General features: G+C 46.5%; 1 protein-coding gene across 6 annotated transcripts in view; it reads left to right on the top strand.

The window, feature by feature from the left end:
• Positions 1–21,516, top strand: part of DLG3 (discs large MAGUK scaffold protein 3) — a 2,111,742-nt gene that overhangs the window by 351,136 nt on the left and 1,739,090 nt on the right. For all 6 annotated transcript variants that reach the window (XM_069612439.1, XM_069612441.1, XM_069612436.1 and 3 more), the window contains exon 3: positions 21,012–21,160. In XM_069612439.1, coding sequence (XP_069468540.1) covers positions 21,012–21,160 — 149 coding nt within the window. The remainder of the gene's footprint in view (positions 1–21,011; positions 21,161–21,516) is intronic.

Raw genomic sequence — 21,516 nt, 5'->3', positions numbered from 1 at the left:
TCACTAACATGTACTCTCACTTTGCTCCTACCATACACTCTCTGTCACTAACATGCACTCTCACTGCTCTCCTACCACACACTCTCTGCCACTTACATGCACTCTCACTGTTCTCCTACCATACACTGTCTGTCACTTACACACACTCTCACTTTGCTCCTACCATACACTCTCTGTCACTAACATGCACTCTCACTGTTCTCCTACCATACACTCTCTGTCACTAACATGCACTCTCACTTTGCTCCTACCATACACTCTCTGTCACTAACATGCACTCTCACTGCTCTCCTACCACACACTCTCTGCCACTTACATGCACTCTCACTGTTCTCCTACCATACACTCTCTGTCACTTACACACACTCTCACTTTGCTCCTACCATACACTCTCTGTCACTAACATGCACTCTCACTGTTCTCCTACCATACACTCTCTGTCACTAACATGCACTCTCACTGCTCTCCTACCACACACTCTCTGCCACTTACATGCACTCTCACTGTTCTCCTACCATACACTCTCTGTCACTTACACACACTCTCACTTTGCTCCTACCACACACTCTCTATCACTTACATGCACTTTCACTGCGCTCCTACCCCGCAGTCTCTGTCACTAACATGCACTCTCACTGCTCTCCTACCATACACTCTCTATCACTTACATGCACTTTCACTGCGCTCCTACCCCGCAGTCTCTGTCACTAACATGCACTCTCACTGCTCTCCTACCATACACTCTCTGTCACTAACATGCACTCTCACTGTTCTCCTACCATACACTCTCTGTCACTAACATGCACTCTCACTGTTCTCCTACCATACACTCTCTGTCATTAACATGCACTCTCACCGTTCTCCTACCATACACTCTCTGTCACTTACATTCACTCTCACTTTGCTCCTACCACACACTCTCTGCCACTTACATTCACTCCCACTGTTCTCCTACCATACACTCTCTGTCACTAACATGCACTCTCACTGCTCTCCTACCACACACTCTCTGCCACTTACATGCACTCTCAATGTTCTCCTAGCATACACTCTCTGTCACTTACATTCACTCTCACTGCTCTCCTATCATACACTCTCCGTCACTAACATGCACTCTCACTGCTCTCCTACCCCGCAGTCTCTGTCACTAACATGCACTCTCACTGCTCTCCTACCATACACTCTCTGTCACTTACATGCACTCTCACTGTTCTCCTACCATACACTCTCTGTCACTTACACGCACTCTCACTTTGCTCCTACCACACACTCTCTGCCACTTACATGCACTCCCACTGTTCTCCTACCATACACTCTCTGTCACTAACATTCACTCTCACTGCTCTCCTACCATACACTCTCTGTCACTTACACGCACTCTCACTTTGCTCCTACCACACACTCTCTGCCACTTACATGCACTCCCACTGTTCTCCTATCATACACTCTCCGTCACTAACATGCACTCTCACTGCTCTCCTACCCCGCAGTCTCTGTCACTAACATGCACTCTCACTGCTCTCCTACCATACACTCTCTGTCACTTACATGCACTCTCACTGTTCTCCTACCATACACTCTCTGTCACTTACACGCACTCTCACTTTGCTCCTACCACCCACTCTCTGCCACTTACATGCACTCTCAATGTTCTCCTAGCATACACTCTCTGTCACTTACATTCACTCTCACTGCTCTCCTATCATACACTCTCCGTCACTAACATGCACTCTCACTGCTCTCCTACCCCGCAGTCTCTGTCACTAACATGCACTCTCACTGCTCTCCTACCATACACTCTCTGTCACTTACATGCACTCTCACTGTTCTCCTACCATACACTCTCTGTCACTTACACGCACTTTCACTTTGCTCCTACCACACACTCGCTGCCACTTACATGCACTCTCAATGTTCTCCTAGCATACACTCTCTGTCACTTACATTCACTCTCACTGCTCTCCTACCACACACTCTCTATCACTTACATGCACTCTCACTGCTCTCCTACCACACACTCTCTATCACTTACATGCACTTTCACTGCGCTCCTACCCCGCAGTCTCTGTCACTAACATGCACTCTCACTGCTCTCCTACCATACACTCTCTGTCACTTACATGCACTCTCACTATTCTCCTACCATACACTCTGTCACTTACACGCACTCTCACTTTGCTCCTACCACACACTCTCTGCCACTTACATGCACTCCCACTGTTCTCCTACCATACACTCTCTGTCAATTACATTCACTCTCACTGCTCTCCTACTACACACTGTCTATCACTTACATGCACTCTCACTGCTCTCCTACTACACACTCTCTGCCACTTACATGCACTCTCAATGTTCTCCTAGCATACACTCTCTGTCACTTACATTCACTCTCACTGCTCTCCTATCATACACTCTCTGTCACTAACATGCACTCTCACTGTTCTCCTACCATACACTCTCTGTCACTAACATGCACTCTCACTGTTCTCCTACCATACACTCTCTGCCACTTACATGCACTCTCACTGTTCTCCTACCATACACTCTCTGTCACTAACATGCACTCTCACTGTTCTCCTACCATACACTCTCTGTCACTAACATGCACTCTCACTGTTCTCCTACCATACACTCTCTGCCACTTACATTCACTCTCACTGCTCTCGTACCACACCCTCTCTGCCACTTACATGCACTCCCACTGTTCTCCCACCATACACTCTCTGTCACTTACACACACTCTCACTGTTCTCCTACCATACACTCTCGGTCACTTACATTCACTGTCAATGCCTCCTGAAATGTCCATACTCTTCTCTCCGCCCTCTCTCTGTTTCTCTCCCCTTTCACACCCCCTCACCACGCTACACTCAACTGGTACCACACACACTCACGCACACTGCCACAGTCTCCTCAGTACACCGCTCCACCGTCCGCTCTCTTAGTTGGCCACTGCTCCATCTCAAATCACTCGAATGACTGCCAATCCCCTCTGCGCTGGCTGGGCTTGTATAGCTCAGCCTATTTCCTTCCAACACTCCTCCTGGCCCCCAGGGCTCTTCCTGGACACATGCTCCCTGTGCCCAACATCTGGGGGTTGGGACATAGGAAGGCGCTTAGCCCGAGCCCTCTGTTTAATCTCCATTTGTGGGTGGAAGCCACATGGCTCTGTTTTCCTCTGTGTTTGGGGAGGATGGTTGTATCTCCTCTGCTCGCCTGCAGTACAGTCTCCCTCTCAGCTTGTGTTTTTGTTGTTCTGCCGTGGCCCTGGGGTGCACCTGGGCTTGGAGGGGTCAAGTGTTGAGTGACTCATCCATGTTTGTCAGCAAAATTCCCAATCGATTCCATGCCTTGTCTTGATTCGGATGTGCCCAGGTGCATGCTGTTAGTTCTGGTTCAGAAAAAGAAAAAATACCTCTGGAAGAAGAGAGGCTGACAGGCATTGTTGACAAGCAATACTAGTGAATGAACGCTCAGGGGGCTTAGACCTGGCCTCCCTCACAGTCTCATCACTCCGCCTCTGGGGTATGCCCCAGGCCCCGGGTCGCATGTAATGCGAACCGATGGAGGGCCTGGGAGGTTAGGCGCAGGGTGGGGGTGGAAGTGGCGAGAAGGGCACAGGGAGGGGCGTCCAAATGGCGCCACAATAAACAAAAGCCCAGGAAAGGGCAGGAAGCAGCACATGGGAAAGGTGTGAAAACTAACAGCAGGGGGCCGGGAGAAACCCGGCCCCCAGGAAAGGAACAAAGAGCCAAAGGGGTATAAATACACCAGGAAAAGGAAAGAAGAAAACAAATCAGGTAAGGAGCCCAGCTCTCTCGGGTGAGATCCTTAAGGCCTGAGGAAGGGAGAAGAAAAACGGTTTGCTCCTGGGGCTCACTGGTTTGTTAACTCTCTGACTTGGCAAGTGAAACGGTTTGCTCTTGCGGGCTCACTACTTGTCAAGCATTAGTCCTACCGTGGTCGGGAAGCAGGTCATGCAAGGAGAGAGGACTGCCGGATGAAGCAAAGCGCGTGGGAGTAGCAGGCTGGGTGCTGTGACCAGGGTACAGAGCGGAGGAATAGTCCACCGAGAGGAGCAGGCAGCCACGAGCAGCGACCATCGTACGGTGCCGGGGGGAAGACCAAAGGCCGCGGCGGGGCCGCCGTAGAAAAGAACAGATGAGCAGCAGGTGAGCCAAGGTTTTGAAGCTCGAGTGAGGTGGGCTCGGAGGCAGACCCGGCAGGAGGAGGGCCGGCTCACGGGGACACACAACACGAGAAGCCCGCGAAACAAGCGCGCTCACTTCCAGGGACACAGTTAACAAAGGGGCGTGTCCCAATACCAGAGAGCAAGCCAGCCGGAAGCGAAAAGATTAACGCTTTCTACTGCATATCCCAGTTTTTGTGGGTCGAGCTACTGAATTGCTCCGTAGCTCAGTATTGGTATACCGTAGTTAAAGTCGAGTGCAATGCATCAACCAAGTGCTGCGTGCTTTGCCCTGTCTTTAAAGTCTCCGCGGAGAGGTTTTAATAGGAAAAAACACGTGTTTGTTTGGCTTGTCTGCCTCACGTAAGCAGACAGGATGTTTGGCAAGGTGGGATTGTTCATGTGTCAAAATAGTGAATAACCTAAGGATAAGCGCGCAGTACATACCATTCTTGATTCGAAACAAATTCTTCACGTTTATGGTACCAACAAACCTATTCTTTATAGTAAGTTCTCTTTCATGTGTGGTCCGGTATTCTCCCGCCTTACTGCTGATTCAACCCAATTAGGATAGGTCTCCTGTGTCGCATAAAAGAAAGTGCAGGCTGTTCAGCTAAAGCAGGATCACCGAACTACCAGAAAATCTGTACTGCTGACATTGCAGATGCACAAATACATCGGTATATATCTGTACAAATGCATCTGTTAAATACAATGTGGCGGCACCCGGTTTATGGGGCAAGTAGGCTCTATCGCATGTTTGGCAACTACAAATGGCAATTTAACACTCCTCCGTTAAGTAAGCAAGTTTTAATAGTTTTGAGACCGAATAGGAACGAGATCTTAATGAACTCGGGCCATGACCTCCATCACAATGGTTCATATACAAAAGGGCTGTCTGATCGGAGCTCCACTGCTTGTACAGGACTTGGTAACATCTGTAGCTCCTCTCGGATCAGATAACAGCATTGGTACAATGGTAGAACTCCTAACACATAAAGAGCAAAGCCGCAAGGCGGGGCACGGCTGCATAGTTCAGCTCAGGCCTGGCAGAGGAAGACCAGCACAATTAATTAAAAGGTCAGCGCAGTGGGTCAGAGAGGGCCATTGGAGCCATAAGAGGGTCTGCATTATGATCTGAGGGTCGTGAGTTCGATCCATTCCGGGCACTGTTCAGGCCAACCCAACCATCACGGCAGTAGGTTGTTGCGCAGCGCTATATTTACTTGTGCTATTTCAAACGGATGGGTTAGCTCAGGTGGCGAGTGCACCTGCGGCTGAACCATAACTCCTCTGTTGAAGATAGTAGAAGAACAGAAATGATAATAACAAAATAAACAATGAGAATTGAAGCAGGGTAGGATATTAAGGATAACACTATTGCGGCAGAGATTACTATCAAGGTTACTACAGTTACACTGATAAATATAAACAACAATTATTGTTGAAGTGCTCTGAAGAGGGGAGGTCGCAAGAAATCACTTTTAAGGACCAAATAGTATTATGGACAGCCAGGCGGGAAGCTAAGGGTGCAGCCCGACCGCCCACAGATTTCATGCAGTAACGGATCCTAATGCTTAGTACAGTGGCGGGTAAATTATGTGGGTCTAAAGGACAGGCCCCAGGGCAAAAAGCACGCAACAAGTAAATAGGCTGTCCTCACATAGAACTCTTAGGTTTTGAAGGCTGGTAAAACAAAGGAGGTGTCGGTCAGGAGTAGTTGCGCCATGATAGCGGGGCCCAACAAGGGGATTATAGTGGAACAGCCAGCGGGGTGAACGAGGGGGATCCCGCCAGAACCATCCATACGATAACACCGACTGGCACGCTGCATCAAGGGGTGCCACCCCGCGCGCAGTGAGGCGGCTAATGTGGGGTGAATAGCGAGCGATCAGCATATTGGCGGAAAGCCTGCCTATATATATGGGCGGTTTGTACTAGGGGTTGGTGCAAGGGTAGAACTTCGGACTACAGTCCCTGAGGTGCTGAGCGCAAGGGGCTATCGGTATAGAATTATTTTCTTATGAAGGGGTATGTCACGAAAAAGTACAAATCACTCTCAAAGAAGAGGGGGAATACCAATGTCGGTTGGGTGATATGGTATGTAAAATAGGTTGGAGAGAGAAGGTTCAAAATGGACACTATAAATCATCTCTTAAGCCGGTAAGATAGCTGAGTGTGTTCAGCCCTCGCGGCTCTTTGGGGTACTGCAGTTTGCAGGTTCGAAGCCGGCAAGGCTACCCCAGCGTTTCAGCTTCCCTAGGTTGAGAAAGGAGTACCAACTATGGGTGGGCGAGAATAAATAACAACCCAAAGAGGAGAGGGGATACAGCAGCAGAATTTGACAAACCAGGAGAAGCACAAGGGAAACAGGAGGAAGAAAGCTGACAGGAAATAAGCTAGGCAAGGTGAAAATAAAATGGCAGAGCAAAGGTGGCAAAGGAATGCAGCGGTTGGGCCAAGAAGGCCGGAAAAGTGTTGGGGGCCCAAGGGGTATGGGGCATCCTGCCGAAGGAGGACAGGGCAAGGGAAATGTCGCCTTTGCTGAGTGAAGAGTCCAGCGGCAGCGAATCAATGACAACAGGAGAGGTGGCACTACCAACAGGACAGAAGAAAAATTGGAAGCACATTGTAAAGAGGTTAAGATCAGGCATCACTGGTACGGGTAAGTCGCCCAGAACCAGCGACAGGAGGGGGAGAAAGCCGAATAAATACAAGGAGGAAGGGTCTTCCACAACCGAGGTAGAGAGCAGAGAGGAGGAAGGGAGGGACCCCTTGGAAGCATGGGTAAAATGGGAAGGGGTACTAGGTAAGGAGAGAGAGAAGGGTTCTCATATAGAAGGGGCAGGCAAGAGTGCAGGGGCAGGTCCAATTCCACAACCAAGGTAGAGTACAGCAAGAAGGAACAATGGGATACCTTTGGAAACATGGGTAAAATGGTAAGGATTAATAGGTAAGGAGAGTGAGAAGGGCTCTGGCGTTGAACGGGCAGGTAAGAGCGCAGGGGCAGGCCCATTGCCACCAGGTGACCCAGGGAATTCGGGACACAGCCCCCAAAGGGGCACCGACGGTATTACAAAAATACCCAGAGGATGGAGGGGCATTGTTAACCTAGCAACAAGGGGTCTTGAAGGTATACAAAGCATTAGGGGGGATACACGAAAGGAATACGACCGGGAGTTGAGAAGGAAATGGACAGTTACCCGGACAGAGGGGGGGTCGAGGAGAGTTATAATCAGTACATGTTTAACGGTTTAAAAGATGAAAGGGACCACAGGGTCCATGGTTCAGGAGGGCAACAGGCATAATAGGAAAATAATGTAGAAGCAAAGACGGGTAAAACAACAGGGGATACGATAATAACAAAGAATCGTTTGAGGTCAGGGCAACAGAACCTTCAGGGCAGTCAATAGGGGATACAGAGAGGATGGCAGAGTAGCAAAGTAACATACCACCAACGGCTCAAGGGGGTTGCAGGGGAAATATCGGGAAAACATAGCTGGGAACTTGGAGCATAAGCAGAAGGGCGGAAAAGGGGAAATTCCAAAGTGGTCAATAAAAACAGTTAATGGCAAATCGCCTATCAACCATGAGGAAAAGTTGGTGATAGGGCAACAGTAGGCAACTGTACAGCAGAGAACGCCCACACCAGGGAAGGCATGGGTGCCACGAATAAGCATCGGAAATAATGAAAAGGTTAGCCATAAGGCTGACTGGAAAAGGAAAATATTACCACGTGTAAGGCAAGAAAATAACGCCCATACCGGGAAAGGCATGGTTTCCATGAATAAGCACCGGAAATAAGGAAAAGGTTAGCCATAAGGCTGACTGGAAAAAGAAAATATGGCCACATGTATGGCAGGAAAATAACGCCCATACCGGGAAAAGCATGGGTGCCAAGAATAAGCACCGGAAATAGTGAGAAGGTTAGCCATAAGGTTGACTGGAAAAGGAGAATATGGATAAAGAAAGAACGGTTGGCCAAAAGGTCGACTCAAAAGAAAATAGGAAGGAACACACGGTTGGCCAAAAGGTCGACTCAAAAGAAAATAGGAAGGAACACACGGTTGGCCAAAAGGTCGGCTCCAAAAAAAAAAAAAAAAAGCAAAACACACAGGGAACGGAATGGGTCATCGTCAAATTGACCAGGAACGCCCTAACTTGCAAGACGGGTAAGCAATATACAAAGCATGTGAAAGAGGTATTAATGGAAACAGGAGCAAGAAATGTGGGGGATATATCAACTGAAAAATGTGTGAATTTTTGGAGAAGGCATTTGCCAAAGGTAAAAGGAAAAGCTGGGCGGCGGCGGCGCATCTGGCTGCAGTGGCATACACTACAAAAGCGGCAGGCACGAGGGATCCAACAAACAGCCCTAGAATAAAATATGCTTTGAAAGGTTGGGCAAAATTGGAGGGGAAAAAGCTAGACAGTAGAAGGCCAGTAAACTTTGGGAAGTTAGTAATATTGCTGAGAATATGAGAAAAAACATGCATTAACGCATATGTAACAACTTTTTTCAGGGCAGCATTTGTGCTTGCATATTATGGGGCGGTGAGCTGGTGGCCAGTAACACAGTGGCAGGGAATGGGCTGGTTTTAACCGATGTTAGCATAGGAAGCAAGGGCATGTCAAGAATGTTAAGAAAATCTAAAACAGACCAGGTGGGTAAGGGGAGAGGAATAGACCTCTACTGCAGCAAAGAAAAAGATCACTGTCCCAGATGCATAACTCAAGAATTCCTAACCATCAAACCAAAGATAGAAGGGCAGCTGCTAAATACACAAAAACGGCAGCGCACTCAGCAGGTACCAATTTCAGGCAGTTTTAAAGCGGGCAGTTGACAAAGGAGGTGGGAATCCAGCCGAATTTGGAACACACTCATTCAAGGGATTGGGTGTTTTTTTTTTTTTTTTTTCTGACAACGTGTTTAGGGCACTCCGGGAATGGGGCCGTAGGTAGTAGGCTTTTGGGGGGGACCTGAGCGGGCGGGTTAACACCCACTCAGGTGTGGCGGCATGTGCCCAGGAACGGAGGCCCAAGGGGTAACAAGGACTCCATAGGAGCCTTGGGCATCTCCGGAGCTGGACACACGGTGCCCAAAAGCATATGACAATTATTGGTTTTTTGTTGTTATGTATTTTCTGTAAGAAAATAAAATGCCTACGGCCTATGATTTTTCCACAAACATAATGGGTCTGTGATATTATTATTTAGGTAAGGATATGATATATGAGCAAAGGGAACCCACACTACTCAGCCTATGACCACACAACCCAGGTCTGAGGGGCCCCTCTTCCTCCCTGGCAAGGCATGACCCGGATCCTGTCACACATGCTTTGCTGCTCGTAAATCCCGGGACAGAGGCACACCAGTGCATTGCAAGATTGACAAAGTTCACTGACAAGGGAACACATACATGCGTGACTTTATGCATGGTCACGCAATATTGCACATAAGCTCAATGCATGTTACGCTTTCAGTGGCGTAAGGATTTACTTCACTGACCATGGCCATTCCATTTGTACCACAACATATTAGATATATCATCTCTTGTGTTACTGTTCTAAATTATATATTGTATTTTCAACAGTATGTTAATTATTGTGTGCTTAGTGGGAGGTGGTGGTTGGGGTTAGAGGGGTGGTGTGTTTGCCTGTGTGTGTGTGCTTGTGTGCGTGTGTGTGCCCGTGTGTGTGTGTGCGTGTGCCTGTGTGTGTGTGCCTGTGCGTGCATGTGTGTGTGCCTGTGCGTGCGTGTATGTGTGTGCCTGTGCGTGCATCTGTGCGTGTATCTGTGCGTGTGCCTGTGTGTGTTTGTGTGTGTGTGTTTGCGTGCCTGTGTGTGCCTGTGTGTGTGTGTTTGCGTGCCTGTGTGTGCCTGTGTGTGTGTGCCTGTGCGTGCATGTGTGTGTGTGACTGTCCTTGCGTGTTTGTGTGTGTGTGCCTGTGCGTGCATGTGTGTATGTGCCTGTGTGTGAGTGTGCGCGTGCGTGCATGTGTGTGTACCTGTGTGTGTGTGTGTTTGCGTGCCTGTGTGTGTGTGTTTGCGTGCCTGTGTGTGCCTGTGTGTGTGTGCCTGTGCGTGCATGTGTGTGTGTGCCTGTGCTTGCATGTATGTGTGTGTGCCTGTGCGTGCATGTTTGTATGTGCCTGTGTGTGCCTGTGCGTGCATGCGTGTGTGCCTGTGTGTGTGTGTGTGCCTGTGCGTGCATGTGTGTATGTGCCTGTGTGTGACTGTGCGTGCATGCGTGCATGCGTGTGTGCCTGAGTGTGTGTGTGTGCCTGTGTGTGTGCCTGTGCGTGCATGTGTGTGTGTGCCTGTGCTTGCGTGTATGTGTGTGTGTGCCTGTGCGTGCATGTGTGTATGTGCCTGTGTGTGACTGTGCGTGTGCGTGCATGCGTGTGTGCCTGAGTGTGTGTGTGTGTGTGCCTGTGCGTGCATGTGTGTGTGTGCCTGTGCTTGCGTGTATGTGTGTGTGCTTGTGCGTGCATGTGTGTATGTGCCTGTGTGTGCCTGTGCGTGCATGCATGCGTGCGTGCGTGCGTGCGTGCGTGTGTGCGTGTGTGCGTGTGCGCGCGCGCGCGCTTAGGATGCTGAGAATACTGGTCTATCTATGTTCCGCAGCACATACCTTTATCCATTATCTTCATGTGTTCCATTGTGGGTGTGCTGTGCATATTTTTGTGCTCAGAGGCATAAACAAACATCCACACCACACCATGACATCAATGGTGGATGTACTGTTGTGGGTGTGTTCAGTGATGCCCAGTAGAAATCTAATTCTGTTTGTCTGTCTGAATCTTATGAAAAGCTTGCCATGTAGGTTGTGTCTTTGTATTGAGCAATATGACCTTTGCTCCGTTTGTCCCTCTGCAGCTAATGCATTTTTTTTGTTTTGTTGTAGCATAGCCAGGGCTTTAAGCGCGCCAGGGCTAGCAGGGAGCCAAGCCCCAGCAGGCTCAGAAATATCGTTCTGCTGGGGCTCACTAATGTCCCCTGACAGCCCTCGCAGCTAGAGGACAAGGCTTTTATTCTAAAGGGCGAAGCTCTCTCTCACGTGCGATAGCTTCAGGCTTCAGAAAAAATGCCTTTAATGCGTAATGATGGGGCCAGCACTTGCGAGGCATTCCTTCAATCGAGAGATACCTGTGGGCCGGTGCCACCATTATAGAAGAAAAGGTGAGGCCGCTGGAAGCCAAGGCTTTTTTTTGTCTAAAGCAGCAAGCTCCCACTCATTCTCGGGAGCTTCAGGCTTTAGAAAAACAGGCCTTTGCTTCAAGCGGCCTCACCTTTTGAGCCTTAATGGTGCTGGTGTCCCTCCCCAGACATGGTGGCCGACGAGGTACAGTTCCACCTTTAACACTAAAAAGGCGAGGCGCTGTTCCCCGCCCGGCATCCCTTTAGTTAATAGATGCGGAGAGGGTGGTGAGCTCTCCACAGGGCTGCCTGGCGGGGGTGCCTGTAGCGCATTAAGCTGGTGCTCGTCAAGGTGCTACGTTTTGCATCAGCAATCTTTTTCGGCATGCAAATGTTGAGGACCCTTTGCCAGGAGGGCTCTGAAATGGCCAGATTAGGCCTGTCGAACTCCCATGCATGGGAGACAAAGTTAGAGGGGAACGCATGCGCCCTTTCTTTCCTATGGTCTGTGTGATGTCATCTTACCTGCACGTGTAGTAGTCACACGACCACGAGTCTATAATAGCTTGATATATAAGATATAAATAAAACGAGCACACTGCAACTGGACAAAATGAGTTAAAGAAATGGCACAGGAAGTAAAACAAAATTAAGTGGTCGCACCAGGCATCCATCCCAGGAGGATAGCTCAGCAGCAACGCGCTCGCCTTGGAAACCAGACGACACGAAGCAACACAGGTTCGAACCCCGGGTTCGCGCTTAGAAGCCTCCGGGTATTAAGAGACACATTCATGTAACAGCGCCTCGATTCCCTGAGCGCTTTACAGATGCAAATAAATAATAAAAGGCATTCAAGAGTTCTGGGAGAGGACATTTCAGCAAAATCAGGACTGGCATGAAAAACAGTAGAAATAAGGGTTCCAGGAGTCAAAAGGGGGCATGGAAGGAGCCGCATTTAGGGGTGGCAGAGAGAGTATGGACCAGGACCAGCGAGCGGTGCATAGGGAACGTGGTGTGGGCCGAATGGAAAGGGGGGAGGCGTGGACTTCATTGAGGGGACCCTGTTAGCGCCCCCTTTAGTGATTGCAGGTCTCCATCAACTTATCAGAACTAGTTAAGCGGTCTGAGAGTCGGCGAGCCGGCAGAGCACCCTAAAATTCTAGGCACTCAGAGGTCTCCTCTTTCTGGTGCAATTAATCCTCCACCTCTTTTTGAAGCTAAGATTGTACTCATGGGTCAAAATGGAGGGGCGCTGGGAGCTATTTAGATCCTGGCTAGAGGCCAGGAAAGCCTGGTTGGCTTGAAAGCAACAGCTACCAGGAGCTACATTTGGCTCCCCGGGGCAACTGGTGCCGAACAAACATACCCCATGACATTGTGCACTTAGGAGTGTGCATTCATGAGCATTAGGACATACGCACAAGACGGGTCATATGTCATTGACAAAAAGTTATAGCTTGCATCTCATGTGGGAGTTAACTTTGCAGCACACTATTTTATAGCGCCTGGTTTCCAGAGGTAGCTCCCGCTTACTGGGTGATGCCGATGCCGGATACCCAGCAGCTGGAGGGGGGCGGGGGCAATTGAAGTTGCAAGCTACTAGTCAGTCATAAAAAGTCACTCGCCAAATCAATTCTATACACACATAAAGCACACCATTTAATATGACTAGCCAGTAGCTAGTATCGGGAGGATAGCCCAGGGGCAACGCGCTTGCCTTGGAAGCAAGAGGACGTGGAGCAGCAAAGGTTTGTTTGCGCTTAGAAACCTCTGGGTATATAAGTAAACCATTTCAACCTGAAAACTGTCATAATCATCCTTCGAAGCCTAAAATCACTCTGATAAGCAGAAACGGAATAACTATCGGCGTGTGCTGCAGCCTATGACAAGGATTGCATTTTAAAACAAACGTTTGTTTACCTGCAGCCTATCTACCAGCACTGCGAGCCACAAGGGGCTCTTGCTGAGAGACGCTTGCGCTCGCCTTTTGGAGGAGGCGGAGCCCGCCAGCGTCCACGTGACCACGTGACAGATCACGTGACCTTTGGGCTTCATTTAATACAGCTCCAAGCACCCTTGCAACGTTAAGCCTGTCGGGGTAAAGGGCGCTGGCTGTTGTGCAGCTGTTTGGCGCGTGGGTGTGCATTGACTCTGGTGATTTAAGTAAAAAGTGCTATTCGTAGTCCTCCACTTCGTGTGGTGTCACGTCGTTTTGAGTCTAATAGCCACCAATGAAGAACTGTACTTATATCACAATTTCTCCATCTGGAGCGTTGTGTGATCAGGTCCAGTGAACGGCGGGAGACTGCGGTGCGAGACCAGTCGTTTCCTGGCCACCATTAATGACGCATTTTATAAGTAATTTTACTCTGTTTTAGGTGAAGAAATTTGTTGATTTGTGAGTCCATTAGTATTATCCAGTAAGCCGCAGTTAAGCACCGGGGTCGCAAGGTGTGATATTTTATATGTTCCATCTATTGTAAGTAGCACCATTAGTCATTTGAGGAGTTAAGGCTGCTTTCCACGGCGAGTACCGGTCAGAGTATCGCTTTACCGCTTTGCTGCGTTGTCGGTGGTGGTGCCCTGTTCTTATAGCTTAACTCATAAGCAAGTGCCTAACAAGGTCGTGGCTGCAGTGGGCCTTGTAAAAAGTTGTTAAGAGTGTTTTTTTTGCACTATATAGCGAAATCTTTGTATTTATTATGTCTAACCGTGGGCGGCTCTATTCATTGAAAACCGACATGCCCCTAACGGTAAATGTTTGCAATAGCTTTGATGGCAATCAGAATAACCTGCAAAAAAAAAATATATATATTACTTCATACAAGTCTATTGTGCTGACACCACGCCCCTGTCCTTCAAGGGGAGCTTGTATACCAGCGTTTAATCCCACAAGTCTGTCAACTCCAAAACAAGGTGCTCATATGAATGCACAGACACCCCAGCCACTTAAAATAGATAGGGCCTCATTACAACCCTGGTGTTAAGGGGTTAACGGCGCCGTAAAAGGCTGCGGCGCCGTTAAACCCTTAACGCCCGATTCACACTTTAACGCCTTTTTTTTTTAGCAGGCGTTAAAGTCCAACCCGCTAAGGGACCTTGGTGCTAATTACGGCACCGTAATTTACGGTGCCGTAATTAGCGCCTTCCCCATTCCCATTGAGCCCTATGGGCCGAAAATGGGAAATGGGAAGGGGCCATGGTGAATGGGGATTTACTGCCCCGCCAACCTTGGAATGGGGCGGTAAATCCGCCATCCACCATGGCGGAATCTGGCATGGACCATGGTGCTAATAGCACCATGGTCCAACGCCAGGGTTGTAATGAGGCCCATAGTAATTCTGGCTTACCAGTTCAGCGGCCTCTTACTAGAACCGTGGTGAGCTTGATGGCCCCTCGAGATCTATCTGATAATACCATGTTAAATTCACCCTGTGTTATTCCTCCCCAAGCGGTCGAGGGTAATATTCAATCGACTATGTCAACTGACTATACACCAGAAGACCCAGATAATCCAGAGGTCTCCCTTTATGCGAGTCAGTGTGAGTCCCCAATATCGATTCAAAATTCCCAAAATACCTTACAAAATGTGTCACCTGAGCTTCCAATATCAATTAATTCTTTGTCCGCCATATCATATGCACACCCAACACCGCGCCGTCCTACGGCGAGACCACATGCTGACGCTTCTGAAACTCAATCACTGCTGTCACAAACTACTTTGACAGCAATTAATACCACTCTACTATCCTTGTTTAAACTTTTTGAAGTGTTGGATCCAAAAATAACAAAACAAGAGTCTAAGTTGGACGATTTACTGTTATGGACTCAACAAGTGAAACTGGCTCCTCAAGCCGTTCCTCTTTCACTTGATGGCAAGCCGTGCATTAATCTAACTGACAACCCGCGTGTAATAGACCCAGTCATTCCCATTGATGTTCCTCAACCTATGGTGTCCTTTATTTCTCACATAATTACATCAAGCCCTCCAAAACTGCCTCAAACCCAACCACTGACAACAAATAACTCGTGGCAGAGTGTGCAGGACCCAATAGTACTTGATCCCATGATGGATAATATACAATCCATTTCGCCCGGTATTGCATCCACAACAGACGCTGCTCTTCCAATCCCTTCAAAAGTCAAGAAAATCACAAGAGCATCAACTCAAAAAAAAAGAAAACAAGCACATGCCTGCTGCAAGAATAACAAAAGCATCTCTAAACGCTTTCTTAAAAAAATAACTATGACTCATTCTGTGGGACCAGAGCCTCCAATGATTACTCCAGCAACTGCTGCTAATGTTGTACCGATAAATGTTGGTCAGTCTTCCTCTGTTAGCCCTGCGGTCCATGAACCGTTGGACAATTTGGTTGAAGTGCTTGAAATGGGGTTAAATGACTGAAATCAAAAACCAATTTCACCTAAGCCATTAGCTACACCTTCAGATAAATCGTTACAAATGCCAAATTCCAACGAAATAGATTTACAAAGATCTATTATTCTGAGGGAAATGCGTAAAGCATTAGATTCTTATATGGATGAACGTGGACCATATAAGAATGAGCAGTCAAAGAAGCCAACCTCTGAAATTCAACCAAAATCAGTATCCTGAACATCTCCGGTGGTACAACAAGCGAATCCTTTTTACCCAATAGTGAATGGAGGCCAGAATGTACCTATACGAACCTCCTGTCCGATACCACTGAATCCAAAATACAACCAGGAAAGAAACATCATACCTTTAAGTAACAATGGGCCGAAAATTACTGCCATTAAGCCGTCTCGCCATTCCATTCCTTTTGCTTCAGCTCGTCACACACTTATCTTAAAATGCTGTGAGGGCCCTATTCCCACGTACAATTTAAATAGACAAAGTGTTCTGAATATTTTTAGCGATGTCTTTGAATTGGAGGATTTAACATCACATGACATCACGCAAGTTGAATACCTTGGCCCCTCCATACCTTAGATATAGAATAATAAGAAAAACCACTGCACGACCAACCAGAACAGCCAACTCTTCCTGCCTCCAAACCCCTAGATTCCGACTAAAAGAAACAGGAGGTAATAGCTTCCCTGTGCAAGCAGCCAGTACTGGAATGCCCTACCAGTTGAACTAAGAAGGGACCAGCCCTACAACAGCTTCAGACACCATACCCGCACCTGGCTTCGACGCAATGACCTCTGAAACCGGTGACCCTGAGCATCGTGATCTGATGACACACATACCCCTCCACTCTTACATGTAAAATGTATATAATGTATTTACTGTATATAATTTGTTACCTTTCCACCCTTACATGTAAAGAATGTACATAATGTAATTACTGTATACAATTTATGTTTCCAACAACCTTTAATATGCAACCTGTAACCAAGTTCTAAGCATTCTTGTTATTCTGTTCGCCCAGCAACCCAAGGGTTTTTCGGGCTCCCTATAAATAAACAAACAAACAAACAAAACTTACTGAAGCCTCCACAGCGGTTGTGAGATTATGGATTCCCTCCGGCATAGTTCTAAACACTATATGGCTGGCCAAGATGACCTTATTTGATATGGGATTTTTACTTGCCCAAGACCCAGATCGCATTGAAAAACGTGAGGATGTTCCATCTGATCACCAACCTCAAATTTACTTTAGTTCATGTGATGACCTGCAGACACCTAGGAATTAACCATCAACGTCATCACAACCTCATGTCATTAAGGTAGCCTGCTGGAACACTCGAGGCAATGCCCACTTGCATATTTCTCTAAAATCTTTAGCTGATTATGCTATAATTGCTCTTCAAGAGGCCTGGTATTTGGACCCTGCATCTTGGGCCAATTTTGATGTAGTATTATTACCTGCAAGGATGGGACCTCGTGGACGGCCTTCATCTGGCATATTGGTGGCTGCTAATAAGAAGATTGGATTTAAAATTGAAGCATGGATGCATGTTAACATCTTCATGCAATTAGTGAAAATGATATCTAATGACCATATAATTGCTCTTATTAATATCCGGTAGGGCTATCTGATGTGGCCTTTTTTGAGGGATTAACGGGGCTTTTAGACTTAATATCTACAACAGTTGGTATTACTGAACCCATCATAGTGGGTGATTTAAATATGAACTATGTGTCTCTCGATACCAAAACTAAAACAAAGGCCTGCTCCATCTGGTCCCGCCTTATGAGTGATCGACATATGCAAGTTCTAAATGGTTCAGTAGAACAAGATATATTCCCAAACTCTACGTGGCAGCGTAATCAAAGTCAAAGTATCATTGACTCTATTTACGTTGAGCAATTAACGTTGGATAGAGTAGCTCTGTTCGAGATTATTCCACAGTCACTAAGTGCTCATCATCTACTTTCACTAAACGGTCTTCTGCTCCTCCCACAAAACAATGGCTGACCCAACCCCTAATGATTAATAACACCAAAAACCACCTAACATGGTCACATGGTAATTTAATGAAGTTTTCACGTGCAATAAATAAGTCAGACCGCTCATATACATTGATTGAATACACTGATTTTTTGGAACCATTTCGAAATACCATTGTGCAAAACCCAAACGTAAAAACCCATAAGCATACGTTTGACCTACAAATTAAATTACGAAAGGCTGAATACCGCAAAGAAAAGAGACAAATCATTGCTACAAATAATGTTAACATAAATAGCGCCCTGAAGACGGCTAAATGCAAATGTTTGAACTGGATTCGCGGGCGTCAAGCTTGGATCTTCCAACAAGATGGTGAAACCATGCTCACTTCCATACGGTCAAAAAAATTCTGCCGAAATATGGCGTCTTCTTAATTTCCATCCAAATTCGTCACAAGCATATGTACAAACTAGTGCAGTATCAGAAGACGTTTGGATATCACATTTTTCTGATTTATATCGAGATCCAACCTTTAAGCCTGATAACTATAAGATTCAATCCACCACCTCTTGGAATATCCAATGCTCACCCCTTTTACTCGAAGAGCTGATCCAAAAGTTAAGCTCATCGAGAGCTGCTGGCCCTGATGGTCTTCATAATGCCTTTTTGAAAGAGAATCCAAGGCTTTGGGCCAATAACCTTAATGCAAGCTGTCGGCATCCTGGCTATGCTCTGTAATAGTTCCAATATATAAGAAGGGAGACCGCTCTAACCCTCGAAATTACCGTCCAATTGCATTACTGGACGCCCCAGGAAAAATCTTTGCAAAATTGTTATTGGCAGAATTTAATCAATGGACTGCATCTAGTGGCAAGCGAGATCGCCAACAATCGGGTTTTGTCGCGGGTCTAGGCACCTGTTTTAATCTTCTAACCCTGAATGCTATAAAAGCCCTTTGTCAATCAAATAAACATCAGTTTATTTTGTGTTTATTGATTTACACGCTGCATTTGACTCTGTATCCCGTGCTCTATTAATGGCGAAATTAACAAGAGACAGCTGCCCTCCAGATGTTCAAGATATCATTCATGCCTTCCATGCCGAAACATCGATCCGCATAAGATTAACTCTGGAGGGTTTGCTGTCTGCTCCAATTAAGACAGCACGTGGTCTAAATCAAGGCTGCTTACTAGCCGCTGCAATTTTCAATTACTTTATACATGACCTAAGCTCGGTTTTTTTGCAAATTCCTTCTGATGCCCCAGCCCTTAATGGTAAAAAATTACCAATCTGAATTATGCGGACGATATAGTCCTTATATCAAAAACGCCGAAGGGTTTACAGAATCGGATTGACGCGTTTAACCTGTACCTATCCGAGAATCAATTGGTAGTTAATACTAAGAAAACCCAGATCGTAATTTACCAGGCAAATCGCCTCCACAAGTACAGGTTTAAATGGTCAATAAATAACACACCTTTAGAAACTGTGACAACCTATGCCTATTTGGGGATTGATTTTGGAGGTTCTATTAAACCATGTAGCCAAGTGGAACGCATGGAGGCTAAGTTGACTACGGCCATCTCACAGACCAAAATTATACTACACAAGTTTGGGAAATTTACTATAAAATCAGCAATAATCTTCTGGACAATGAAAGTAATCCCCTCAACTTTATACGGGGCGGAAACACTCCTGAATTGTCAAAACCTAAATTTGGATAGATTTGAAGCAAAATATTGGCGGGCAGTACTTAACTTGCCTCAATGTGTTCCCGGCTCATGGCTGCGCTATGAGCTAGGCCTGATTTCTATGCAGGCAGTTTATACTTGGCGTTGTTGTATGTTATTCCGCAAATGTGTAATGGCAAATCAAAAAGTAAATATGTTATCGACAATTGCCAACTATATGCTGTCTTCAGATAAGGTCTTTGGAAAACTATGGGTTGACTTTTGTCTGGAAAATCGAGCAAAGGCAAATATAACTATGCACATGCTAATCACTAACCCAGTAAAGTCGAAAAAAACCATGTACCAATTAGACTGGGTTACTACCATAGACAAATGTGAAAGGTATCATCAGCCATGTAAGTTTCGGTTCTGGCCTGAAGCAGTAAAAAGTCCTGAGACTCATTTGGTAAAATTCCCATCTGTAATATTAAGAGCAGGGTTCTTGAGAGCACAACTTGATTTATGGCCTACTTATCAAGTCCAGGTAAGACGTAACTTAAGACCTCAGATTCTGTAGAGATCCGAATACCATCGAATCCTTAGAACATTTGCTCTGTGATTGCGCTCAATTAACTGCTCAAAGATTAATGCACTTCTCAAAAGTGATTTCATTCATAGAAACTGTTGACCATGATATGCGCTGGTCTTTTTTATTGTGTTCTAATGACTATTGGGCTCAGATAGCACTGACGACATTTTTAATGGCTTTGGATTTGGGTAATCCTTCATGAGTGGAAGTTACAAAGTCTCAAGCAGCATCTAGGCCGATCGGACAAGTAAAAACTGTGATAACTAAACTGTGCTAGCGATCTAGAAACTCAGGTTTTATGAATTAGTTGTATGCAATAATCATCTTCTTATTTTTTGATTGTTACCTACTGTCGGAGTGTCTGTCTTCATCTTAATAACTAGTATTATGCATATATATGAGTTTGTTGTTAAGTGAAGAACTATATTTTGGCTGCCTGAGTCTCTACATTGTGAATTGAGTCTGTACATTGTAAATTGAATATTTGGTATGCTTTTTCAAGTTAAAAACTATGAATTTGAATATTGAAAAGTTGTTTAAAACAGCGAAAACAATAATAAATAAATAATAACTATTGGTGGATGCATAAGTACAAGTATTAATATGCTAGCACGTGTATTTAAATATGATAGGTTATTTATAACGCGCTTCTGAGCGCGACCCGGGGATCAAACCTGTGCTGCTCCCTGTCGTCTTGCTTCCAAGGCGAGCGCGTTGACCCTGAGCTATCCTCCATGTTAAATATGGTTTGAGTTTTGTATGCTAATTTGTCATTAAAAATATAATCACAAAACAATGTGTGTATATTGCCTCTAGTGTGGTACACTATACCGCCAAAGCTGAAAGACTACAACAGCATCAAGTCTTACATTTAGAGCACACCTGCTCTTGTGATGGGAAAGCGCGCCGTTGATATCCGTCGCCTGCACTCAATGGGAGGGCAGGGCTTTACTCAGGAGACATACTCAGGCTATCAGCAAGTGCGTTTGCTGGTGGCCCTCCTGTACCCCAAGGTTAACCAGAGCCTCTTCTTTGCTTCTTTCTAGAAATTCAAGAGTATTACCAGCTGTGCCTTCTTTCCACCCCCCGAGTGAAGGAGATCCTGGACCCAGGGGGCGAGATCACAGTGGGCAACGGTGATCCGGTGGAGTGCCTGTCAACAGATTCCAACAACAACCTCACACGCGACTCAGAGGTACGCCAAGGCTGTGGGCACTATGGGCTGTTGCCGGTCGCAAGGGCCTAGTGGCAGGCAGGATGTAGGCTCAGCTGAGCGATGCTGCCAGCCACCCAGGAATTATCCTTACTTGGTTAAATGCAATGTACTGCAAAAATGACTATGCACTGACTTCACACTGCAAAATTCACTTTGCACAGTTCCATGAATCAGGGTTTGTGTCGGCAGTGCAAAGTCACTTTGAACCGTGCAAAAAATTCCATGAATCGGGTCCATAGTCTATTACTGTTCTCCAAGGTGCGGCTGACGATTACTAGAATGTTGTTTAAGAAATGATGCAGGATGCCTCTCCGTTAGGTGCAGGAGCTCCAGTT

Source organism: Ambystoma mexicanum, chromosome 5p, assembly GCF_040938575.1.
Source record: "Ambystoma mexicanum isolate Mex_15411 chromosome 5p, UKY_AmexF1_1, whole genome shotgun sequence".
Taxonomy (NCBI): Eukaryota; Metazoa; Chordata; class Amphibia; order Caudata; family Ambystomatidae; genus Ambystoma; species Ambystoma mexicanum.
This window is presented reverse-complemented; position numbering and strand designations above follow the sequence as displayed.